The sequence below is a fragment of the Barbus barbus genome, assembly GCF_936440315.1.
Source record: "Barbus barbus genome assembly, chromosome: 42".
Taxonomy (NCBI): domain Eukaryota; kingdom Metazoa; phylum Chordata; class Actinopteri; order Cypriniformes; family Cyprinidae; genus Barbus; species Barbus barbus.
In genome coordinates, this window is record NC_136720.1 from 4,313,475 (window position 1) to 4,333,022 (window position 19,548).

The 19,548-nt window shown below is 35.7% G+C and overlaps 1 protein-coding gene across 3 annotated transcripts; it reads left to right on the forward strand.

The window, feature by feature from the left end:
* Positions 1-1,818: 1,818 nt before the first annotated feature.
* Positions 1,819-13,733, forward strand: LOC306861671 (membrane-spanning 4-domains subfamily A member 4A-like). Of its 3 annotated transcripts, XM_079404076.1 has the most exons (9): positions 1,821-1,893; positions 2,646-2,784; positions 2,939-3,140; positions 3,700-3,810; positions 5,151-5,219; positions 8,861-9,010; positions 9,356-9,475; positions 10,870-10,950; positions 13,362-13,733. In XM_079404076.1, exons 3-9 carry the CDS (start codon positions 2,964-2,966, stop codon positions 13,434-13,436), a joined length of 783 nt encoding a protein of 260 aa, XP_079260202.1. In that variant the 5' UTR covers positions 1,821-1,893; positions 2,646-2,784; positions 2,939-2,963; the 3' UTR covers positions 13,437-13,733. The 3 variants fall into 3 exon arrangements, with proteins under 3 accessions (XP_079260201.1, XP_079260203.1, XP_079260202.1); XM_079404075.1 differs by lacking the exon at positions 2,646-2,784 and having other exon boundaries at positions 1,819-1,893; XM_079404077.1 differs by lacking the exons at positions 2,646-2,784; positions 10,870-10,950 and having other exon boundaries at positions 1,819-1,893; positions 13,362-13,729.
* Positions 13,734-19,548: the final 5,815 nt, after the last annotated feature.

Below are 19,548 nucleotides of genomic sequence, written 5' to 3' on the forward strand. Positions count from 1 at the left end.
AGTTTATAGTCTTCCTGTATGAGTTGGCTCATACAGGAAGAACACCAGCTCTGTGTCCAGGAGATCGGGGTTCTAGCCCTGCTAAAAACAACATTCAAGATAAAATTTTAGTCTATAGTCTGGCGGTACCTGCTTCTGTATCATTACAATATTATTATTATTATATTAACTTCTTAGTGCTATATTTTTATATTTATTGTAATATATGCTTATTTCCCCTTTCCATTCATGTATCGCTTTACCTAATGAACATTCTGTATAATTATGCTATTATTTGCTACCATATATTTTGCAAATACTTTAAACGCCTGACAATTATGCCAATAAAGTTTTGGCTTTATGATTGTATTTATGCGTGTGTGTGTGATGATAAATGAGCGTGTTGTTTTCATTTACAAATGAAACTACGTGAATGATTCATCCCTCAACGAAACACTATAGCATTTATAATTATAGTCTATTAATTCGCCAAAATAAAATGAAATATGTTCAGTTTAAACTTCGATTAAAAAATTCAGTCAGCGTAATGAAAGCTTTATTGGCATGTCGAGCATTTACAGTAGGCTATTATTTACAAAAGTATTCAGAACGTTAAGTAAAGAGATCAAAATTAAGGGGGAAAAAAACAAACATAAACGAATATAAAAATACAGCCAATAATAATAGGCTAATACTAATACTAATATACAAATATTACGGGAAAAAGACGATCAGTTAATGGACTTACAAGACTGTGGGATGGATAAAAATATTTTCTTGTAGGCCTATTTTATTTTATTTACTTTGTAACATTTATTCATGATAATCTTCATTCGAATGCTGTTTACATCGGGTGCAATACAGTCTGGTAGCCAAGGCCTATTATGTAATAATTTCTATAATAATTTCTTGATTCAAAATAAAATATTAATAAATCCTAGGTTGCTATGGTCACGCAGGTTTGTTTATGCATTAAATTCGTGGCCACAAGGAAAATACGTTATTCCCTCAACGCAGCATCTTGAGGCCACAATATAAGGATGTCGTTACCTCGATAAAATGATCTTGTGGCCATAACATATAATCATGTTCCCATGAGTTAATATGTCGTGGCCACGACAAAACTAAGTGAACCCAACTTGTCCCCTCCCAGTCACTGTAAAAAACAACTCAAGTGTGACTATTCTTTTACAACCATTTAGTTTTTCTAAATCAAGTCCACTTTTTTTTTTTTTATATACATCAAGTGCAGCAAGAGTCACCAGGATCCATACCATTCTGATTAAATAAAAAATAATAATATTAAACGTAATAAAAAAATAGGATAAGAGAATCATTCAAAACAAGAACCACAACAGTCATAGTCTATGTGCCTGCTTTTACTAACAGCTATGAAAGAGTAACTTTTAGAAGAGATTGGAAATTGAAAGCCCATGTTTTTTTTTTTTTTTTCAACGCTGTATCAAACAAATAAAGTGTAAACCCTTTGTTTACATGAGTATGCACTCACAACATTAGATTGAAATTCATTTGACAAGACGACAATGAATGCGGATGGTCTCACATTTATTACACTTCTAAATTGCAAAAGGGTTTAATCTATTATCAACTAAAGAGTGCTACCTCGTTTCACTATGGCAATTTCAACTGGTTTCCAAACCAGCATGCAAATTACTTTTTATGAAGTACAACAAACACATTTATGAAAACTTCTCTTTTCATTGTTTTTCATGGTTTTTAAATTTCATGAAACGGCCAGCTTCGCCAATTTTCATAATCACCTGATCTCCACCTGCTTCCCCTTTGATTCTGGGAAAAAGTATAAGCATTTGCATTGGCATATCTCAGAAGAGTGAACAGAACTTCAGAGTGACGTGTGGAAAAATCAGCTGAAGAGAGGATTTGTTTTCTCTGGTAAAACAGTAAATATATACTTACACTACATCTGATTTTTACACAAATATGTCTTTCTTTAAAATTACATTGGTAATAATAAATTGGTTTTCTTTATCTGGTAATAAGTGGATCTATAATGGCTAGTAGGGCATTTATATAAGTGTCTTTGTAATACAGAGTCTGCTAAATGCCTTAAATGTAAATTATATATATCAGTCTAAACCTGAGTTGTTTGTTTCACAGTATATTCCAAGTTCATCTAAGAGTTATTCTAGTTTATAACTACCCTAGTGAAAAATAAATATACTCAGATTTATTTGAAATTCATTTATGTCATGCCAAGTATACTACAAATTATGTACTTAACAAAAATACCCTACAATTGTACTTTTGGTATACTAAACTGTATAGTTAATGTCTGAACTCATTTTTTACTTAATGTTCTTTAATTGTGCAGAAGTAGTGCTGAGGTCCAACTAAAGATATACTGAAATATATTTGATTGTACGTGGAACTGTATACTTTAGGTACACTTTAAATATCTTGTATTTAAAGACTAATATTACTCAAAGATCATACAATTAACACATATTTTAGGCTGAATATTAAGAATTGTGCACAGGTAGAACTCCAAATAAAGTTTAATTCAAATATTTCTATCAGTACGTCTTGAGTGATCAGTTAGTAAATCTGTTAATAGATTTGAACTATACGTAGTATGAAATAAATGTATTTTAAATATTGTTTTTTTACTACGGTACTTCAAACAGTATGAAGACTGGGTAGCGCACCGACACATAGTGCCGTTGCACTTCAGGCGTTCTGAGTTCGATGGACCGTTCCCGATCCGGTCCCCATCGCCTTTTCCCACTTTGCTTCCTGTCAACTAACTGTCCTATCATAATAAAGGCAAAAAACGCCAGAAATTAATCTTTAAAGAAAACAATGTTTATGATAATATATACTAATATAATAAATTAATAATAAAAAAAAGTACATACACAATTTATTTTATAATCATATAATCCTTTACATGTTCTGAGTTAACTATGATTTTGTGCAGGTCAACTTCAGATCCTGAAACGAGAATGTCGACTGCCATACCAATGAATTCTTATATCATCCAGCTGCAACCATCAATACAAACAACAGCAGCTGGGACCGCCACAAATGCTCCTGCGCCTGTTTATGTCCAACAAGTAGCAGGACTTTCACCTCTTCATGGACTTCAGGCATTTCTGACTGGCCAACCAAAAGCTCTTGGGGTGAGAAATTTTTCTTAAACGCAAAAAATAGTTTTTTATTTGCACATGTCAGTGCGAGGTAAGAAAAGTACATGATTTAATTCTAAGGAAGGAGGGGTACACACATTAACAAAGCATTCAAAGTTTTTTATTGAAGAATCTGACGTTTTGCCTGGGTGAAAACAAACCCTCTTATGTTTGTATCTTTACTGCATTATCATTTAGAGAGCAAAACTGTCAAATTTACAATGTTTTGTAACAAATGTTACAAAGTGAGGAAATGGAATTGCATGTCCACAAATCAGTATGAAAATTGCACACTTGTAATTGTTTCTTTTTGTTAATATTTTTCTGATACAATAATAAGTCCATAACTACGTTTACATTTATGCATTTAGCAGACGCTTTTATCCAAAGCGGCTTACATTCAAGTTACAGTTTTTACATTTTATCAGCTCTACCTATCAAATCTTTGACAACTACAGCTGCCAAAGATTTATATTGTCTATTTGATACTGATTTACTTTATGAAAGACTCTTTTGTCCTATTCAGAATGTACAATTTTCATGTCCTCCACAGTCTGTCCAGATAATGATTGGTCTGATGACTCTCCTGTTTGGCATTGTGTCAACAATTTATGCAGAATCCCTCTTCGTCTATAGTGGTATTCCTTTCTGGGGATCTCTCATCGTAAGAAATTATACTTAATTATGTCTTTTATAATATAAGCTACAGTAGGTAGTCAACCAACAATGCCTATTACTGCCAAGTGTATCGCTGCTGCAAGGACATGACATTAAAAACAACCGTTTGAGAAATCGGGTGGTATAAAGGGACGGCTCTCAGCAGTGATCAGTAATACTAGAACTGTAGTGTTCCTTTATAAATGAAGATAAAATAGAATTAAGTTACTGGCAATTCTTATATTTAACCATAACTAATTAATCATCATTGAAGTACTAAATTTTCCAGCTATTTGACTACTGTTACAGTAAAATTGTACTGTGACGGTAGTGCTTGAAGTGTGCTAACCTTTTATTGTATTGCCAGTATCACACATTTTAGAGATGTGCAATTATGCCATAAAATAAATAGAAAATGTGGATCATAGTGGGAACATTATACATGCTTTTTTCTAACCCATTGATTTATTTATTTTGTCAATATTGTGACCACATTATTTAATACAGCATGTCACATACAAAACATTTGAAATTTACTTTTAATAATTCACTGATACATTTCAGTCGTACTTATTCATTACACTATCTGTTCTTTTTTTGACATCTGTTCACTTACAGAGCCCTGCATAAGATAAAAAAAATTAAAATAGAAGAATTATGATTAGTAAAACACTTAGGAGTCCATTTTTTTTTTTCTTTCTGCATAAATTGGGCTTCGTAAATTAGCGTAGGCTACACATTTTTAGTATAGGTCTACATAAAGTCTGAGTACTGTTAAACTTATTCATGTTTGCTGGTTACATAGTTCAGTCATAGTGTTCCCTGTGTGATTTAATGTATAAATGAGGATTACAAAATCTGTTCTGAAGCCAAAATGTGATTTTTGAGATTCATACAAAATTTGGACAGTTTTGGTGTGCGTATGGTTGGGGAACACAACGCAAGCAAACAGTTTAGTCATTTAATGCTATTTATTATATATCCATTTATAAGTCAGCCCTTTGTGAAATGTCTTTCAAAGATTGGCTGAACTCAGCACACTGGTTGGAGAATCTGCATCACATATGCATGCATTTCTCTGAATGACAACCCCTGATTCTCAAAGTTTACTTCCAAACACAGAGATAAAGTGCAGTACAATGTGTCAGATTATAAATGTAATCATGGTTCCCCGAGAGGTGGAACGAGACACTGCATCTGTTGACGCTATGGGGAACGCAATCAAGCAAGTGTCTTAAACGCAACAATCTTATGATACACATGGCGGTAAAAAGCTTATTCTGGTTGAGTACCATCTGTAAATATTCCAACAAAAGCCTCAATATTTGCTCTTCTCTCTCCTCTCAGTACATTATTGCAGGCTCACTCTGCATTGCTGCAGAAAACAAAGTTAATTCACCCTCCAGTTTGTGTTTGGTATGTATGCAACACTTGTCCTTTTTAGAAGTGCTGGAACACTTGTGTTTGTACTGATTTCTGTAATGATTTATTTTTTCTTTCTTTCTTTCTTCCTTTCTTTTTTTTTTTTTTGGTGAGTTTGAGTTAAAAAAAAAATTACATTATAATTTTTTTTTTTTTTTACAAAAAATACATTATTAAAATTTAAAGCTGTATCTTTTGAACATGACTATTTTTACTAACAATAAAAAAATAATAAATGCTGTAAAAAATATTTTGTTCATTGTTAGTTAATGCATTCCCTAATGTTAACAAATGAGACCTTATTATAAAGTGTTACCTAAACCTTTAATGATTCATAAGCATTTTTAAAGGTTTTATTGATCTATAAGCATTTGTGAAATATTTTCCCTGCATTACAGCTTAGTCTTCATCTGTGAGCTGAACTGTTTTACTGTTACATTCATGTGATGATGTAAATTCAGATCAATATCATGTCACAGGATGTCATAGGTCAGTATCAAATTAGTGTCAAATTATTATTTGCAGCACAAAAATTTACAAGACCATGTGTATGTATCTTTAGATTTTTTTTATGTTGTAATTAACATAATTATTAACCTAATTATATAAAATTATGTTGTCAGTGCCCTACAAATTAACTGGTTCTTTTTTTTTTTTTTTGTCCCTAAAACTGACAGAAACAGATAAGGCCTAAGAGATTTCTTAAGCTATAATGCAAAAAAATACTGATTGATTTTTTTTCTAGTAATTAAAGAGATGTTTAAAAGTCTCTCTCTCTCTCTCTCAGCCATCTCCTCACCCTCACTCAACACACACACTCACCCATCCACCCACATACACAGAGCCAGAGTGACATCACATGTCTGACAGTTTTTTTATTTTTTGCTATCCATAGTGTATTGTATATTCATGAAATTAATAATATTTCCTCAGAATGACTTGTTCTATGTATGTAATTTCTTAAAGTGTTTGGAAGCTGCACTTTAAAGATACAATAAAATTACTGCTTTATTTTTTTAATGTTATTTTAATAAATCACCATTGCCACACTGTTCAAGATATCCTAAATCCGTTCGCAATTTAACATCTTCAGTATATTGGTATCATGTTGACAAAGTTTGGTGTGAACTAGTCGTTTTTTCTTGGAGGAGTATGAATTAATTTACTGCCTGATTTTTCAAAAAATTTACATTTAAAAAAATATAGCCGGCTTCCTCTTGGTCGTAGCTAATGAGTGTAAAGCCCGGCTCACACTGTGCGATTTTGGCCACGATTTGGTCGTCTGAGACAAATTTTGAAAATCCTAAAAGATTCCTATAATCCTAGGCTAGTGATCAAACTCCATCGCACACCTGCAAGTAATAGGTGCGTAACAAAGGACCAACCAGGTGGATCGCCTCAACAGACAAGCAATTCCCGCACACTATCGTAACTTGCAAAAAAGTAATATTTATTAACACAACGTTTCGGTCACACGACCTTCATCAGGAGTAGACAAATGTTCAAATTCATCTCTTTTAAGATGAACACATGACCACTTAACGAAGCTCCATCTGTAAACAATTAAGCTCATTAGGAGTATAAATTAACATCACATCGTAAACAGTTACAAATTATGATAGTTACAACAACCAACAAAGATCCCACTACAAATTCACAAGATCATTCACAAGAGTGAAGTCCGGTCTTGAGTCTACTTCACTTTGTCAGGCATGTCCTATTTAAGTGTTTCTTGATTGCGAACAGGTGTGGCAGTAATCAGGCCTGGGTGTGACTAGAGAAACTGAACTCAGGTGTGATAAACCATATTTATGTTTTAATGGGGGGCGCAAACTTTTTTCACACAGGGCCATGTGGGTTTGGATTTAGTTTTCCCTTCATAAAAAAAACCTTCATTTAAAAGCTGCATGTTGTTTACTTGTGTTATCTTTGATTAATATTTAAAATGTTTTGATGATCTGAAACATTAAAGTGTGACAAACATGCAAAAAAAAAAAAAAATCAGGAAGGGGGCCAACACTTTTTCACACCACTGTATGTGTGAGCTATACTGTACATCAAGTTTTCTGACTGTGTTTCAGGGGGCTCCGTAGAGCCCTTGTGCCACACCCGGGTCCCAGCCTCTGCGGTGTCCTTATGGAAGCAGATTCCAACGTGTGTGCCAATTTTCAAGAGTTTTTGAGCATGTTAAGGCCCCCAGAAAACCCAGAATAGTGGGAAAAAAACTAAATTATAATGATCCTTAGAAAAACAAGAGGGCCCTGCGCCTTTGTGGCTTTGGCCCTAATAAACAGAGCAGATTCAATAGGGTACTAACCTCACCCATATCCCACCTCAAAAGCAGCAAAAGTGTTTTGAAATACAATATGACCACAATAAGTACATTGTACTTTTTATTTTTTTTTACGTAAGTACATAGTAGTTAAGGCCACCTAATATAAAGTGTGACCCAAACTCCTTATGGTTTGTTGGTCCAATCTTCACGGCTTATAGGAGCTATCAAACAGAATTTGATTAATCACTAATTTTTCACAAATTGGTCTTCAGCTCATGAACACAAAACCCAAATTTAATGAAAATTAAAGACGCACACCAAATTGCATCAAAATGGTAAAACTATAGGGGGCGCTACAAATAAATTTCCTTAACACCGTAACTGAAGGATTGGTAAAAATGAATCTTCTTTGGTGGATTTCATAACATAACTTCTAATATGACTCAGCTACATGACAACCCCCCCCCCAAAAAAAAAAAACATGGCTGCTTGCAAATTTCACTTACATCAAATATGAATGGCCTATCTTTATGAAAATTGTCATACTTGTACATATTGTGAAAACAAGTATGTGTACTAAATTAATGAGTGAATGAATAAATGTGTATTGTTTTGAGCTGATAGCACATTTATTTGGTTCTACTAAACATTGCACATTATAGTTAAAGCACAACTACAAATACAAGCACACAAGCAAAAAACATTGTTTAAAACATTTATATTTGGTTTTCAGTGCTCTTTTCTTGTTTTTTCCTGTGTTCTCGGTTACCTGAGTTCCCTAGTTAGTATCTTTGATTGTTAATTAGTTCCGTGCTCCTGTTTCAGTTCTGGTAATCATCCTCTGTGTATTTAAACCTCCAGTTTCTTCAGTTCCATTGTCTGTTCTCATCTTGGCTGGTATTTGTGTTTCTTACTCCTGGGATTGCATATTGCGTATTCTTACTCCTGGGTAATTGATAATTTCACGCTCATTTGAAATTGACTTACGACATGCAGTTCATCTAAACTGAAATGTTTAATATGAGTTCACCTACAATACATATCTTACGATCGCATATCTTAGGACAGTAAAAACATTTGACTGAAGTGTACAGAGAGATTTTGACACCAGCACATTTGTTGTAACCTAAAATAATAAGTGAAGATAGACTGGACTTTGCTGTAAAAAACACATGATTTTTTGAAAAGATGATTTCAGCTGTATCACTTAATAATCAATATAAGGCATTGGTGCTTGAACCCTGATGGTTGCAGCTTGCAGCTGTATTTTATTTATGTATGTCAAGTAGTTTATTTTTATCACACTCTATATACTTTTCCATCTACTTTAACACAGCACGTGTTGGTTTTATGCCTATAGGTGAATGGTTCGCTTGGAATGAACATTTTCAGTGCTTTAACCGCAGGCATTGCCCTTATTATAACCTCAATGGATTTGGCTCTAGGACCACTCAACAGTTACCCTTACTGCAACAATTCTGAATGTTATTATGTTAAGGGAAAATGTACGGTATGTCATCAACTTTTATATTCATATTTACAGTATGTGTACAATAAGATTTGTCAGTACACTTGTCAAAATCCAAGCCTTAATCTGCATTCATCTGTCCCTTTTCCCCCCACATTTCAGAAGTAGTCTATACATCTTTTCCTATTAATAATAATTTACAATGCATGAAGATATTGACCATACACTTTAATTGTAAACTCAGTCTAGTTTGCTAAATAAATAAATGACCATATAAACCTAATGGGTTATAGATTCTTGACTGCTGAGCAGCCAGTGTACCAGTTTGAGTACTAATTATCACTTTTGTTTAATTATCATTTGTGCAAATGTTGATTTTTCTCTCAGACTCTCTTCAAGGGAATCAGTGGTGTATTGCTGTTATTCACCTTCCTTCAGTTTATCATCTCCATCTGTTTGTCAGCATTTGCTTGTAAGGTTTCCTGTTGCTGTTGTCCTCCTCCTCAGGTGAGCAGTGCAACAATTCACTGATTCCCAAACGTTTTTGTCAGATGAACCCCTCAGATATGTATACTCATAATGGATATATCTACATACTTTGATTCACATTAAAAAAATTAAAAAAACACTACAAATTACAATACAAAGATCAAATGTTCAAGCTTTTAACGTATAGTTCTCAAACATTAAATTTCTGTCCACAAAAATGTTGGAAATTGTGAATGTATAAATAATGTGAACTTATTTTCATAAATCCAGATGAAAGCATGCGCCACACCAGAACCCTCGTTTATCAACTGTGCTTGGCAATAAAGCTCTTTCTGATTCTGATTCTGTACACACAGATGTGTGTGTAATGAGTGCATCAGAAAACTTTCACGCAGTGTGTGATCTACCAACTTGTACTTTTGCATAGGAATGTGTGTAAATATAAGCACAACTCTGAGCATGCTTACGCAGAGAATCTAGTGGTAGAATGGCTCTAATAAATACTCTATTAATAATTTAATAGTTCAAGCCACACATTTGCATAATTGGTGTTAAAAGCTATAAAATACAGCTGGGAAGTCATTTGACATGTAGCTATAGTGTCATGGCTGATCTCATACAGAGAACGCATTTTAAAAGACTGTTTAGTGTGAGCACAGAATGGCTTCTCAGTCGGCCATGATTTTGGTGAAAAAGGAAAGGGAAGTGGTGTGTGGCCAAGTATGGTGAACCATACTCGGAATTTGTGCTCTGCATTTAACCCATCCAAGTGTACACACAGTAGTGAACACACACCCAGAGCAGTTGGTAGCCATTGTTGCGGCGCGCGGGGAGCAGTTGGGGGTTCGGTGCCTTGCTCAAGGATCTCACCTCAGTCATGGTATTGAGAGAGTGTTGGTTATTCACTCCCCCACCTACAATCCCTGCCGGACCTGAGACTCGAACCCACAACCTTCGGGTTACAAGTCCAACTCTCTATCCATTAGGCCACGACTGCCCATAGAGGACATGTACATGATTTATAAAGGGAGGTGTTGGCACCACATATGGTTCATTGGAGGTGTTTCTGAATGCGACCATGAAAGTGACGAGCATGGTGCTTAAGAACGTGGAATTTATCGACAATAATTACAGTACCTAATGGTGTGCGTAAAGACCACGTGCGCAAATTTGATAAATATGGATTTTTTTTGTACTTACACACATTCTAAATTTCATTCGTAGGACAAAATATAGAACCTTTTCTACGCACTGTTGAAAAATGAGGGCCCAGGAAATTTCAGAAGGATTTCTGTCAAAGTACAATGCAGTCTATACTCTTGTAATACTGGATCTGTATGCCAGTGTTATTGCATTTATATACTATCTGACAGCAAGAAGTCATAAAACATTACATGTGCATTTTTCCAAAGGTGCCATTTGTTCCTCAAGTTTTAAATCCACAGCCCCCTGATTTCAGGCCCAATCATTTCCATGAACTTAACAGCTCAGAGGTAAGAGAAGCTTGAACCCCAGTTGTAGTATTTGGATTTAGGGGCGGTTTCTCGGACAGGGTTTAAATTAAGACAAGAGTAGGTTTAATCTAGAGTAGTTAATCATAGTTTAAAAAATGGCTTTTTGAAACTCAGATTAAGTGCAGATTGCCAACTCCTGGTCTATGGAGACCTGAACTAAAATAAACTAGATTAATTAGTACGACAGAGGTTGCCTATAAAACATGGAGTGAACCAAGAAAAGCTTAAAATAGTATGGAACTGAGAAGCAAATCCAAGGAAAACAATAGCAGTGGAAAAAAGACTGCAATCAAAAAACAAACAATAAAAATGTTACTGAACAAGATAACTTTTTTTTAAATCAGGTTATAAATAAGAGAGAGAGAAAAAGTCATAGTCAGAATTATATTGGTACCATAAGAAAATATGATCAAAGAAGGTTGTGAAAATAAACCTGTATTTTTTTTACCTTTTGATCTTTAAAAAAAAAGAAAGGAAAAAAAAAAAAAATCTAACTTTTCAACTAAATCATTCTGAAAATATGTTTTTCTCTAATACACATTGGCCACAATTATTTGTAGTTCTAGAAATTCTTATGAGTAAAATGTCTGAAGATCTATATTCCCATTCATAATTACTTTTTACTTTTCATTTTTACTATATTTAATTTTGAACTTTTTGCATACCAGGGTGACTAGGAACATGAAATTATCTAGCCATGACTTCCTGTTTCACAGGAATATAAATATGAGAAACACAAAAGGCCAAATTCCCTTTATCATCCATCACAATGAGAAAAAACAAAGAATATAATTCTGATGCGCAGAAACAGATTGTTGAGCTTCACAAAATATGAAATCAAGAACATAGCACAAAAAAGAAAGTCTAAAGCATTTAGCATTTCCATTTCCACCATTAGCACAATAATTACGGAGGTTGCAGAAATTATTGTATAAAAGGGTGCCATTAATTGTGGCCAATGTGTATTAGAGAGAAACAATTCTTTTAAAATGAGATTTCCCTTCTATTACTTCAATGAAAGGTTAGGGTGTTGTGTTTTTGTTTTTTTTTTTTAGAAAAAACAAAAATTGTTAACAGTGCAGATTTATTTTCACAGGCTTAATTGTTCATATCTACCAAGGGTGCCAATAATTTTGATGTATAAAGACTGGTAACACAACATTAATCTGAAGTTAAACCTGCCTCCTGGTAGGTTTAATTTACGCCTCAATTTAGTCCTGAGGTAGCTCTACGGTGTGTTCCAAACGGGATATATTGGCCTTCGAAGGGCACTTTGGAGTGAAAACAATCTTGGCCACCATATTGAAGGGTCGTTCCAAACCGAAGTGCTCAAAACTGGCAACTTCAAAGGGCCCTTTGGAATGAAGGATTTCGAAGTGAACAATGGACACTTCGGCCCCCCATGATCGTTTGCACAGATTCTTTGCAAGATGACGGCGCCCCTGTGTGGACACGGGGTGATGATGCAGAAAGGCACTTCAAGAAACAATTGTTTAGTCCCCTACACCCTTCAAAGCTCTCACCCCATAGGCATAGGGATGAGCCCTTCCGAATGGAACGCAGGGCTAGTCTTCCTCCAGGAAATCAGCCTATTAAAATCTGGACTAGACCAAGTTTAAGACCATTTAAAACTATGACAGAGAAAGCAGATTTCTGTTTATCTGGTTTAAAGGGCCATTTTAGTCTAGGACTAGGCTTAATCTCTGTCCAGGAAACCGCCCCTTCAGCATTCATGAACTGCCTTTGATTTTTATTTTGTACTGTTCCCTGAGGTTCACTTATAATGGTATTAAGATTTTTATATAAAAATAGTAATAGGCTATTTTCTGTCCTGTTTTGACCTCCTTCATCTGAACACTCTATTTGAATACGCATGGTGGATTATTCAATGAATATTGAATATAGATAAGGTTTGTCAAAGAAGTTGCTATATTTGTCCCTAAACTTCTGAAAAAAAGTCTCAAAAGGGGTGGGGAAGGTGCTAAATCTAACTACAAAATTGGTAAATTGGCAACACTGGCATTTGCCTCTCGTTATTTACACCAAATGCGCAAATTGGTGGGCGGGGCCAAGCAGGCAGTGATGTAGAGGCAGGCGTTGATCATCTTCTGTGGAGGCAGGGTTTAGCCACACTATTATGTCATAAAACGACACATTCCACAGACCTCTGTTGGTAGATTGGTATCTATATAAGCTCTTTTTAGACTAACAAGAAAGTTTTGAGTTCTGAAACTTATGGCAAGTTTATATGGTACAATGACCTCTTATGAGTAAAAAAAAAAAAAATCAAGGTATTTTTGATTTCTCAGTTCCTGACCTCTTTAATAAGCAATCAATAAGCAAGGAAGCTGACTGTATTTTTTTATTTTCTCTCCTTTTTTCCCCCTCAGATACCTGTGGTCAGCAGCTCTTCCATGAACCACCATCACGCAGAAACTCTCCCACAATACAGTGAATGTAAATAAATATTAACTAAAAAAACAAGCGGGCAAAGTTTGGTCCTGGAGTTGTGTGTGTGATGCTTTCGTGGGACACATGGGTTTTCCAATTATTTCCTGTTCATTATCTTTAATGTCCCTTCATTTTATTATCTGATAATATTCTTTTAAATGACATTTGTAAACAAAAAAAATATTAAAGACTAGATGCTATTTCATGATTTTCTTTCTTTTATTAAGTCATCAGTGAAACTGGATAGATTGTTTTGAACAACTATAATTGCTTAATACCATATAATCTGTGAGAATAAAATATACAGAATGAAAAAATTGCTTATTCATGTCTTAATTAAAACAGAAAAAAATGTGTTTCTTAAACAAGGGTGATGAAACTGTCATTCACTCCTCAAAAAAAACCTTAATTCATTAAGCATTTCCACACTGGCGATGACTTGCAGCATATGTCCCCACGTATCATATACGTCGTCACGCGTTGACATCATCAAATTGCGATCGGCTCGTGAGATCGGTCAAATGTATGAGTACCGATCGAGTCATAAAATGTGATTATCGGCCGATACCGATCTCTGGCCGATCGTTCGGAGCATCCCTAGTAAACAGATAAACGTACATTTAAACAAGATTATGTTTGTAATAAAGCAAGCAACATCAGCTTGCTTGGGGTTTAGTGAGTGTCTGTAAAAGATGTAAAATGCTGGCTCAGTCCGCAGCTACACTCTGGTGCAAGGTGTAGATTTTATTTACAGTGCCAGTAACCTATAGTCAGGTGTAGACCAATGACAATTTCTGCTTTTTCAAGAATGTTATTCTGCAAAGTATAGAAAAGGGCCATGATAAGCTGTCATACCGGCGGAAAGCTGAGTAAAAACCATGCCAGACAGCCGTGGCAAGGGGAGCAGGTGAGATAATGAAAAAAGGTGGGCAACCTTAAGACAAGAGAGCGTGGGTGGCTCAGGGCTGTGTAAGTGCAGAGATCGCAAGAAGCGAGGAACGGCATATGTGCTCAGTTAAGGGGCAGTCCTTTACCTGCCATTGGGTACACTGTCTGTCAAGCCAGACTTGGTGCAATTGGATGCTTCTGCATAGGTCAACAGTGTTGGGGAAAGTTACTTTTAAAAGTAATGCATTACAATATTGCGTTACTCCCTAAAAAAGTAACTAATTAATTTACTTTTTATGGAAGGTAGTGCGCTACGTTACTTTTTAAATCTGGGCAGGGCTTGCTTGTTTGTTTTAAATATAAAACATTCTTATTTTACAAATATGAAAGCACTTTCACAACAAAAATGAAATGAATATGCCTCAGGCTGAAGCAAATGTAGTTTCACCTCTGTACAGTTTGTGTTGCTATCCAGCCAACCCAAAGTGGTCTTCCACCTCATTGCTCATTTCCAGTCCTGTTCGTGATGCTAATTTGTGGTGGCTTCTGCCGCTGCTCTGAGAAATCACTCTCGAAGACTTGAGTTTTTGATGCTAGAAGATAGACTTTATTATCAGATATAACAAATCTGAGAGACTCTGCAGATAATCTGTTGTGTCTGTGTGTGCATACTCTTTATATAGGTTTCCATAAACAATACATATCATTCAGGTCCCTATTGCTAGTCTATATCTCCTCATGACCCCATAATAGTAACACAAAGAGGTCTCAGTTCATCTTATGCTAGTACAAGTTCATCACGTTTTCTCTTAATAGCTCATCATATTTGAGCACACAGTTAAATGCATGATAATTCAATTACACACACTCCACTCTCCTCCAGGCCTCCATTCACACAGGTGATCATAATAGTAAAATAACATGATACACAAATGGCTATATTCAGATAGATTATACTTTAATTCAAATTTTGATTAATAACATTTTTACAGGTGCAGCTGAGCTCAAACACTATTCAGTGTCAATCAAAACTAAGCAGCAATAGCAAAAATGAAACAAACTTATTTAACATTTAATTACTGCAGGTTTGTATATTTTGAGTTAGCATTTGACATTTGTATTAATTTTGAGAAACGAATTAAGGTGAGATGAGTAAATAAATACACTGCCTAAGAAGAATGACTGAAATCAGTTTCGTGAGATGCCTTCGTGCCTTAGAAGGTATTGCTTAATAAGTCAGCAGCCGTTTCTCAAACAGACGACTGCATCCTCCAGAGGTCGCATTTGTAGGTTGCATACGTCATACAGAAGACCTTATTTTAGCATATTAATAGTTATAAATTTGACCATTATTCTTAGTTAAGTGTACATTGTTGTAATATGCTTATGACTTGCGAATGTAATTCTCAGTTAACTGAAATTAACCAGGCTTGATGATGTATGCAGCCTGCAAATGCGACTTGCCTTGCCTTGCCTTGCCTTGCCTTCCGTTTGAGAAACGGCCAGCAGGTTTTCAGATGCAGCCTTTGTATGACTCCCTCATCTAACACACCTGATTAAACTTTTTAACTCATTAGTACAGACTGCAAGACTAACTGGATGTGACCAATAAAGATGACATCAAAAAAGAAGACAAGGAAGTGCTGGGGGGGGGGGGGGGGGCACAAAAAGTCAAATAAAAAAAAGTAATGGGGGTCCCAGGACAGGTTTGAGAAGCACTGTAGTAAATTGCAGTGCCATCTGCTTGCCATCCACTCCACTGCTGTGATCTGGATCTCTTTTGTGCTCTGTCCTTGTTCAACACCGATTCTTATCCGAGTGTCTGTCTGGGACTGACATCTAGTGGATGTTTTATTATCTGTGACCTTTAGATTTGCAGACACACCTGTTTTACACACGTCAGGCAAACCCAGAACCAGGAAACAGCACCTGCAAGAAGGGCTTCACTGCTGAGCCTGTTTGCACAATCTTTCATAAAATAGACCTTGATTAAGCAACATAAAAGTATTCACCTGTTATTTGACTAAATAAACATATGTCAGGCATAAGACAAGTTAAAGGGATAGTTCACTCAAAAATTTTAATTCTGACATTAATTACTCACCCTTATGTCATTCCCAACCGTAAAGACCTTCATTCATCTTCGGAACACAAATGATATTTTTTATGTAATCTGACCCTCTGACCTGCTTTCTCACCCTCCATAGACAGCAACGGAACTACCACATTCAAGGCCCAGAAAGGTAGTAAGGACGTGCGTTGTACTGACGTGAATGTGAGTTGGAAGACTGACAGTGAATAGAAGAAACTGCGCACAAAAAGTATTCTCATAGTCCTTACTACCTTTCTGGGCCTTGAACATTGTAGTTCCGTTGCTGTCTATGCAAGGTCAGAAAGCTCTCGGATTTCATCAATAATCTCTTAATTTGTGTACTGAAGATGAACGAAGGTTTTACAGATTTGGAATGTCATGAAGGAGAGTAGTTAATGACAGAATTTTCATTTTTGGGTGAACTATCCCTTTTAAAGGCAGTATGAAACAGAAGTAGTGATTGTCTTTTTTTCTCTACTGTGATGTCTATCCGAGTGAAACGGCATCTGAAATGAGAGGGCGGGGCTTGATTTCATCCTTCGAGAATTGATTGGATCATTGGAAGTTGGGGCGTTACTAACAAAATGGAGGCAGATCTGAATGCCAGTTTACATTTAGTGGTGGGGGATTTCTCTCCACTGGATTCACCGCCGACACCCTAACATGACAAATTTTTTTATTTATTGAGGATGATGAGGACGATCAATGGCACAAACCATGCCCAACAGTGCGTGTGCGAGAGAGAGAGAGAGAGAGAGAGAAAGAGAGAGAGACTGCCTGAATAACTGAGCGCATTCTCCATCAGGTTAAGTCATATTCATTAAAAAAATAAAATAAAATTTTGCATTGTCCTAAGAGTAATGTTGTGGTAACACCCAGCGTTTACCCCTTACGTCACTAGCTACGCCCTTGAGCCATAGCTTGTGACTGGAAGAGTAGAGGAGTCGTTTTGAGGGTGGGGGGGGGGGCAAGTATGGTCACCCATATTCGGAATTTTTGCAGTTTACTGCAATGTTGTCAGGTATTCAGTGTTATGTTATCATCGGTCAAATCACATCTGATTACCTTTTGAAAGAGATGCATAATTTCTCTGAGCTTTTTCTTCATAAAGATGTACACTAGCGCCACTAGCAGTTCACAGATTCACTAACATTTCATCCCATTTCTCCTTCTGATTCCATTATGGTGAAATCGGTTAACTCGAATCAGTGAGCTACATTTCTCAAAATAGGATCAGGTGATTTTCAAACCTCATAAAAGTTTTATTTGCTCTTAAAACATTTATGAATTTGCTCATGAGACCCCAAACGTGAAGTGAGGCTGTATATTAGAAATGCTTCAGTGTAAACTAAACAAAACCTGACTGTGTCTTAAGGGTCCTTCTGAAGTTTCAGTGTCCCTAACTGCTCTAAAGTTATAAATAATGGTCCATCTTATGGTAGCCTTTAACTGATTTTCCTGAGCAAAGCAACTTAACACTACAGAGCAGCGCTGTGCGTATTAACACTAATTTAAATGCATTATACGAACACAAAATGAAAAGAATACGCCATTTCTAAAAACAGCCGGTTCCCCTCAGAAACATTCATATAAAATTCAATATTTGGATTTTCTTCCTATATTTTGCGCATCGTGTGAACAGTGATCTTGATCTGACTGCTACCGTATTTGTTTCCTCTTTGCGTTCGTCTTCAGCGTCTCTGGCCTCTGTTAATGGCCGTTTACAGACTAATTATAATAATAACGTAACATTTCCACACAAATGGCATTTGGGAAAATGATTGCAGTGCAACTTGTGTGCAAGCACGGGACAGAGATAGTCTGTACTCCAGTGTATAAATTAGACTAATCATTGTTAAAGCTACAAAGTTACTTACTAAGATGGGTATTTTTACATACTTTTGTATGTATTTGCCCATTCAGGCGGCTCGCGGCTGTCTGTATGCGCGCTGTTCACACAGAACAGAACAGCGAGTACAATTGAATGGAGTCGTCTTTCACGCAAAAATGCTTTTTAATCGCTTGAATTTTTAAATTAACAAGGCTTTACTTAACACATGCAAATGATAAAATTTTGCAACAACGCTGCAGTGGCCCGATCGGGCAAGTGACAAATCCATCTACTGTCCCGAGCATCTTTCACGCTGGCCCCGGGCCATCGGGCAGTCCTTATTGTCGAGCCCTGACATAGCAAGGTTGATCTTAAACAGATATGCCCCATATGTATTTAACACTAGAACCGCCAGAGGTCGCTATATACCTAAAAGCACCAGCGGGTAAATTTTACCCACACACATGGCAACTGTTTTTATATGGCTAAAGAACATATTATTTCACTGTATTATGCCACTGTCTTCAAAAATAAGTGTCTAGAGTCATGAAATGATTATGTCTTGTTGTCAACTATATTTTTACCCTGTTGTTTTATGTTCAAGACTTTTTAATGCAGCCTCCACTAATCCATTATGTCGTCGTGACGTATTGTCAAGTATGGTGACCCATACTCGAAATTGGTGCTCTGCGTTTAACCCATCCAAGTGCACACACACAGCAGTGAGTAGTACACACACACACACACACACACACCGTGAACACCCGGAGCAGTGGGTTCCCAGTAAGCTACAAAAAAATGGTCAGTAAGCTACAAAAAAGCCAACACTGACAACGAAAATTAGAAGATAGTGTATATTTGGGTGGTGTAATGTTATAATACAGTGTCATTAATCAATATATTAGGATAACCCATGTTATTTAAATTACTAAAATAGCCAATAGACAATGAGCAATAATAATTCACCACAGTGTATAGGATGATGCTATGACAAATTCAAGCTCACAGCTTCACCTAGGCACAATTATTAATTTGTTTAGTTTTATTATTTATTTTATTTAGTCATTTAGCAGACGCTTTTATCCAAAGCGACTTACAAATGAGGACAACAGAAGCAATCAATTGTAGTATTAAAACAACTAAAAACAAATCCAAAACTAAAAGCGAAAACTTTATAAATACTACCTATACACATTTTAAAAATAAAGAAATTAAATAAAAATGACAAATGCATACAACAAAATTCATCATTTCATTTCCATTTAGTTTGTTGAAGTATTAAAACAACTCAAATTAGTACAAACATAAAACACTA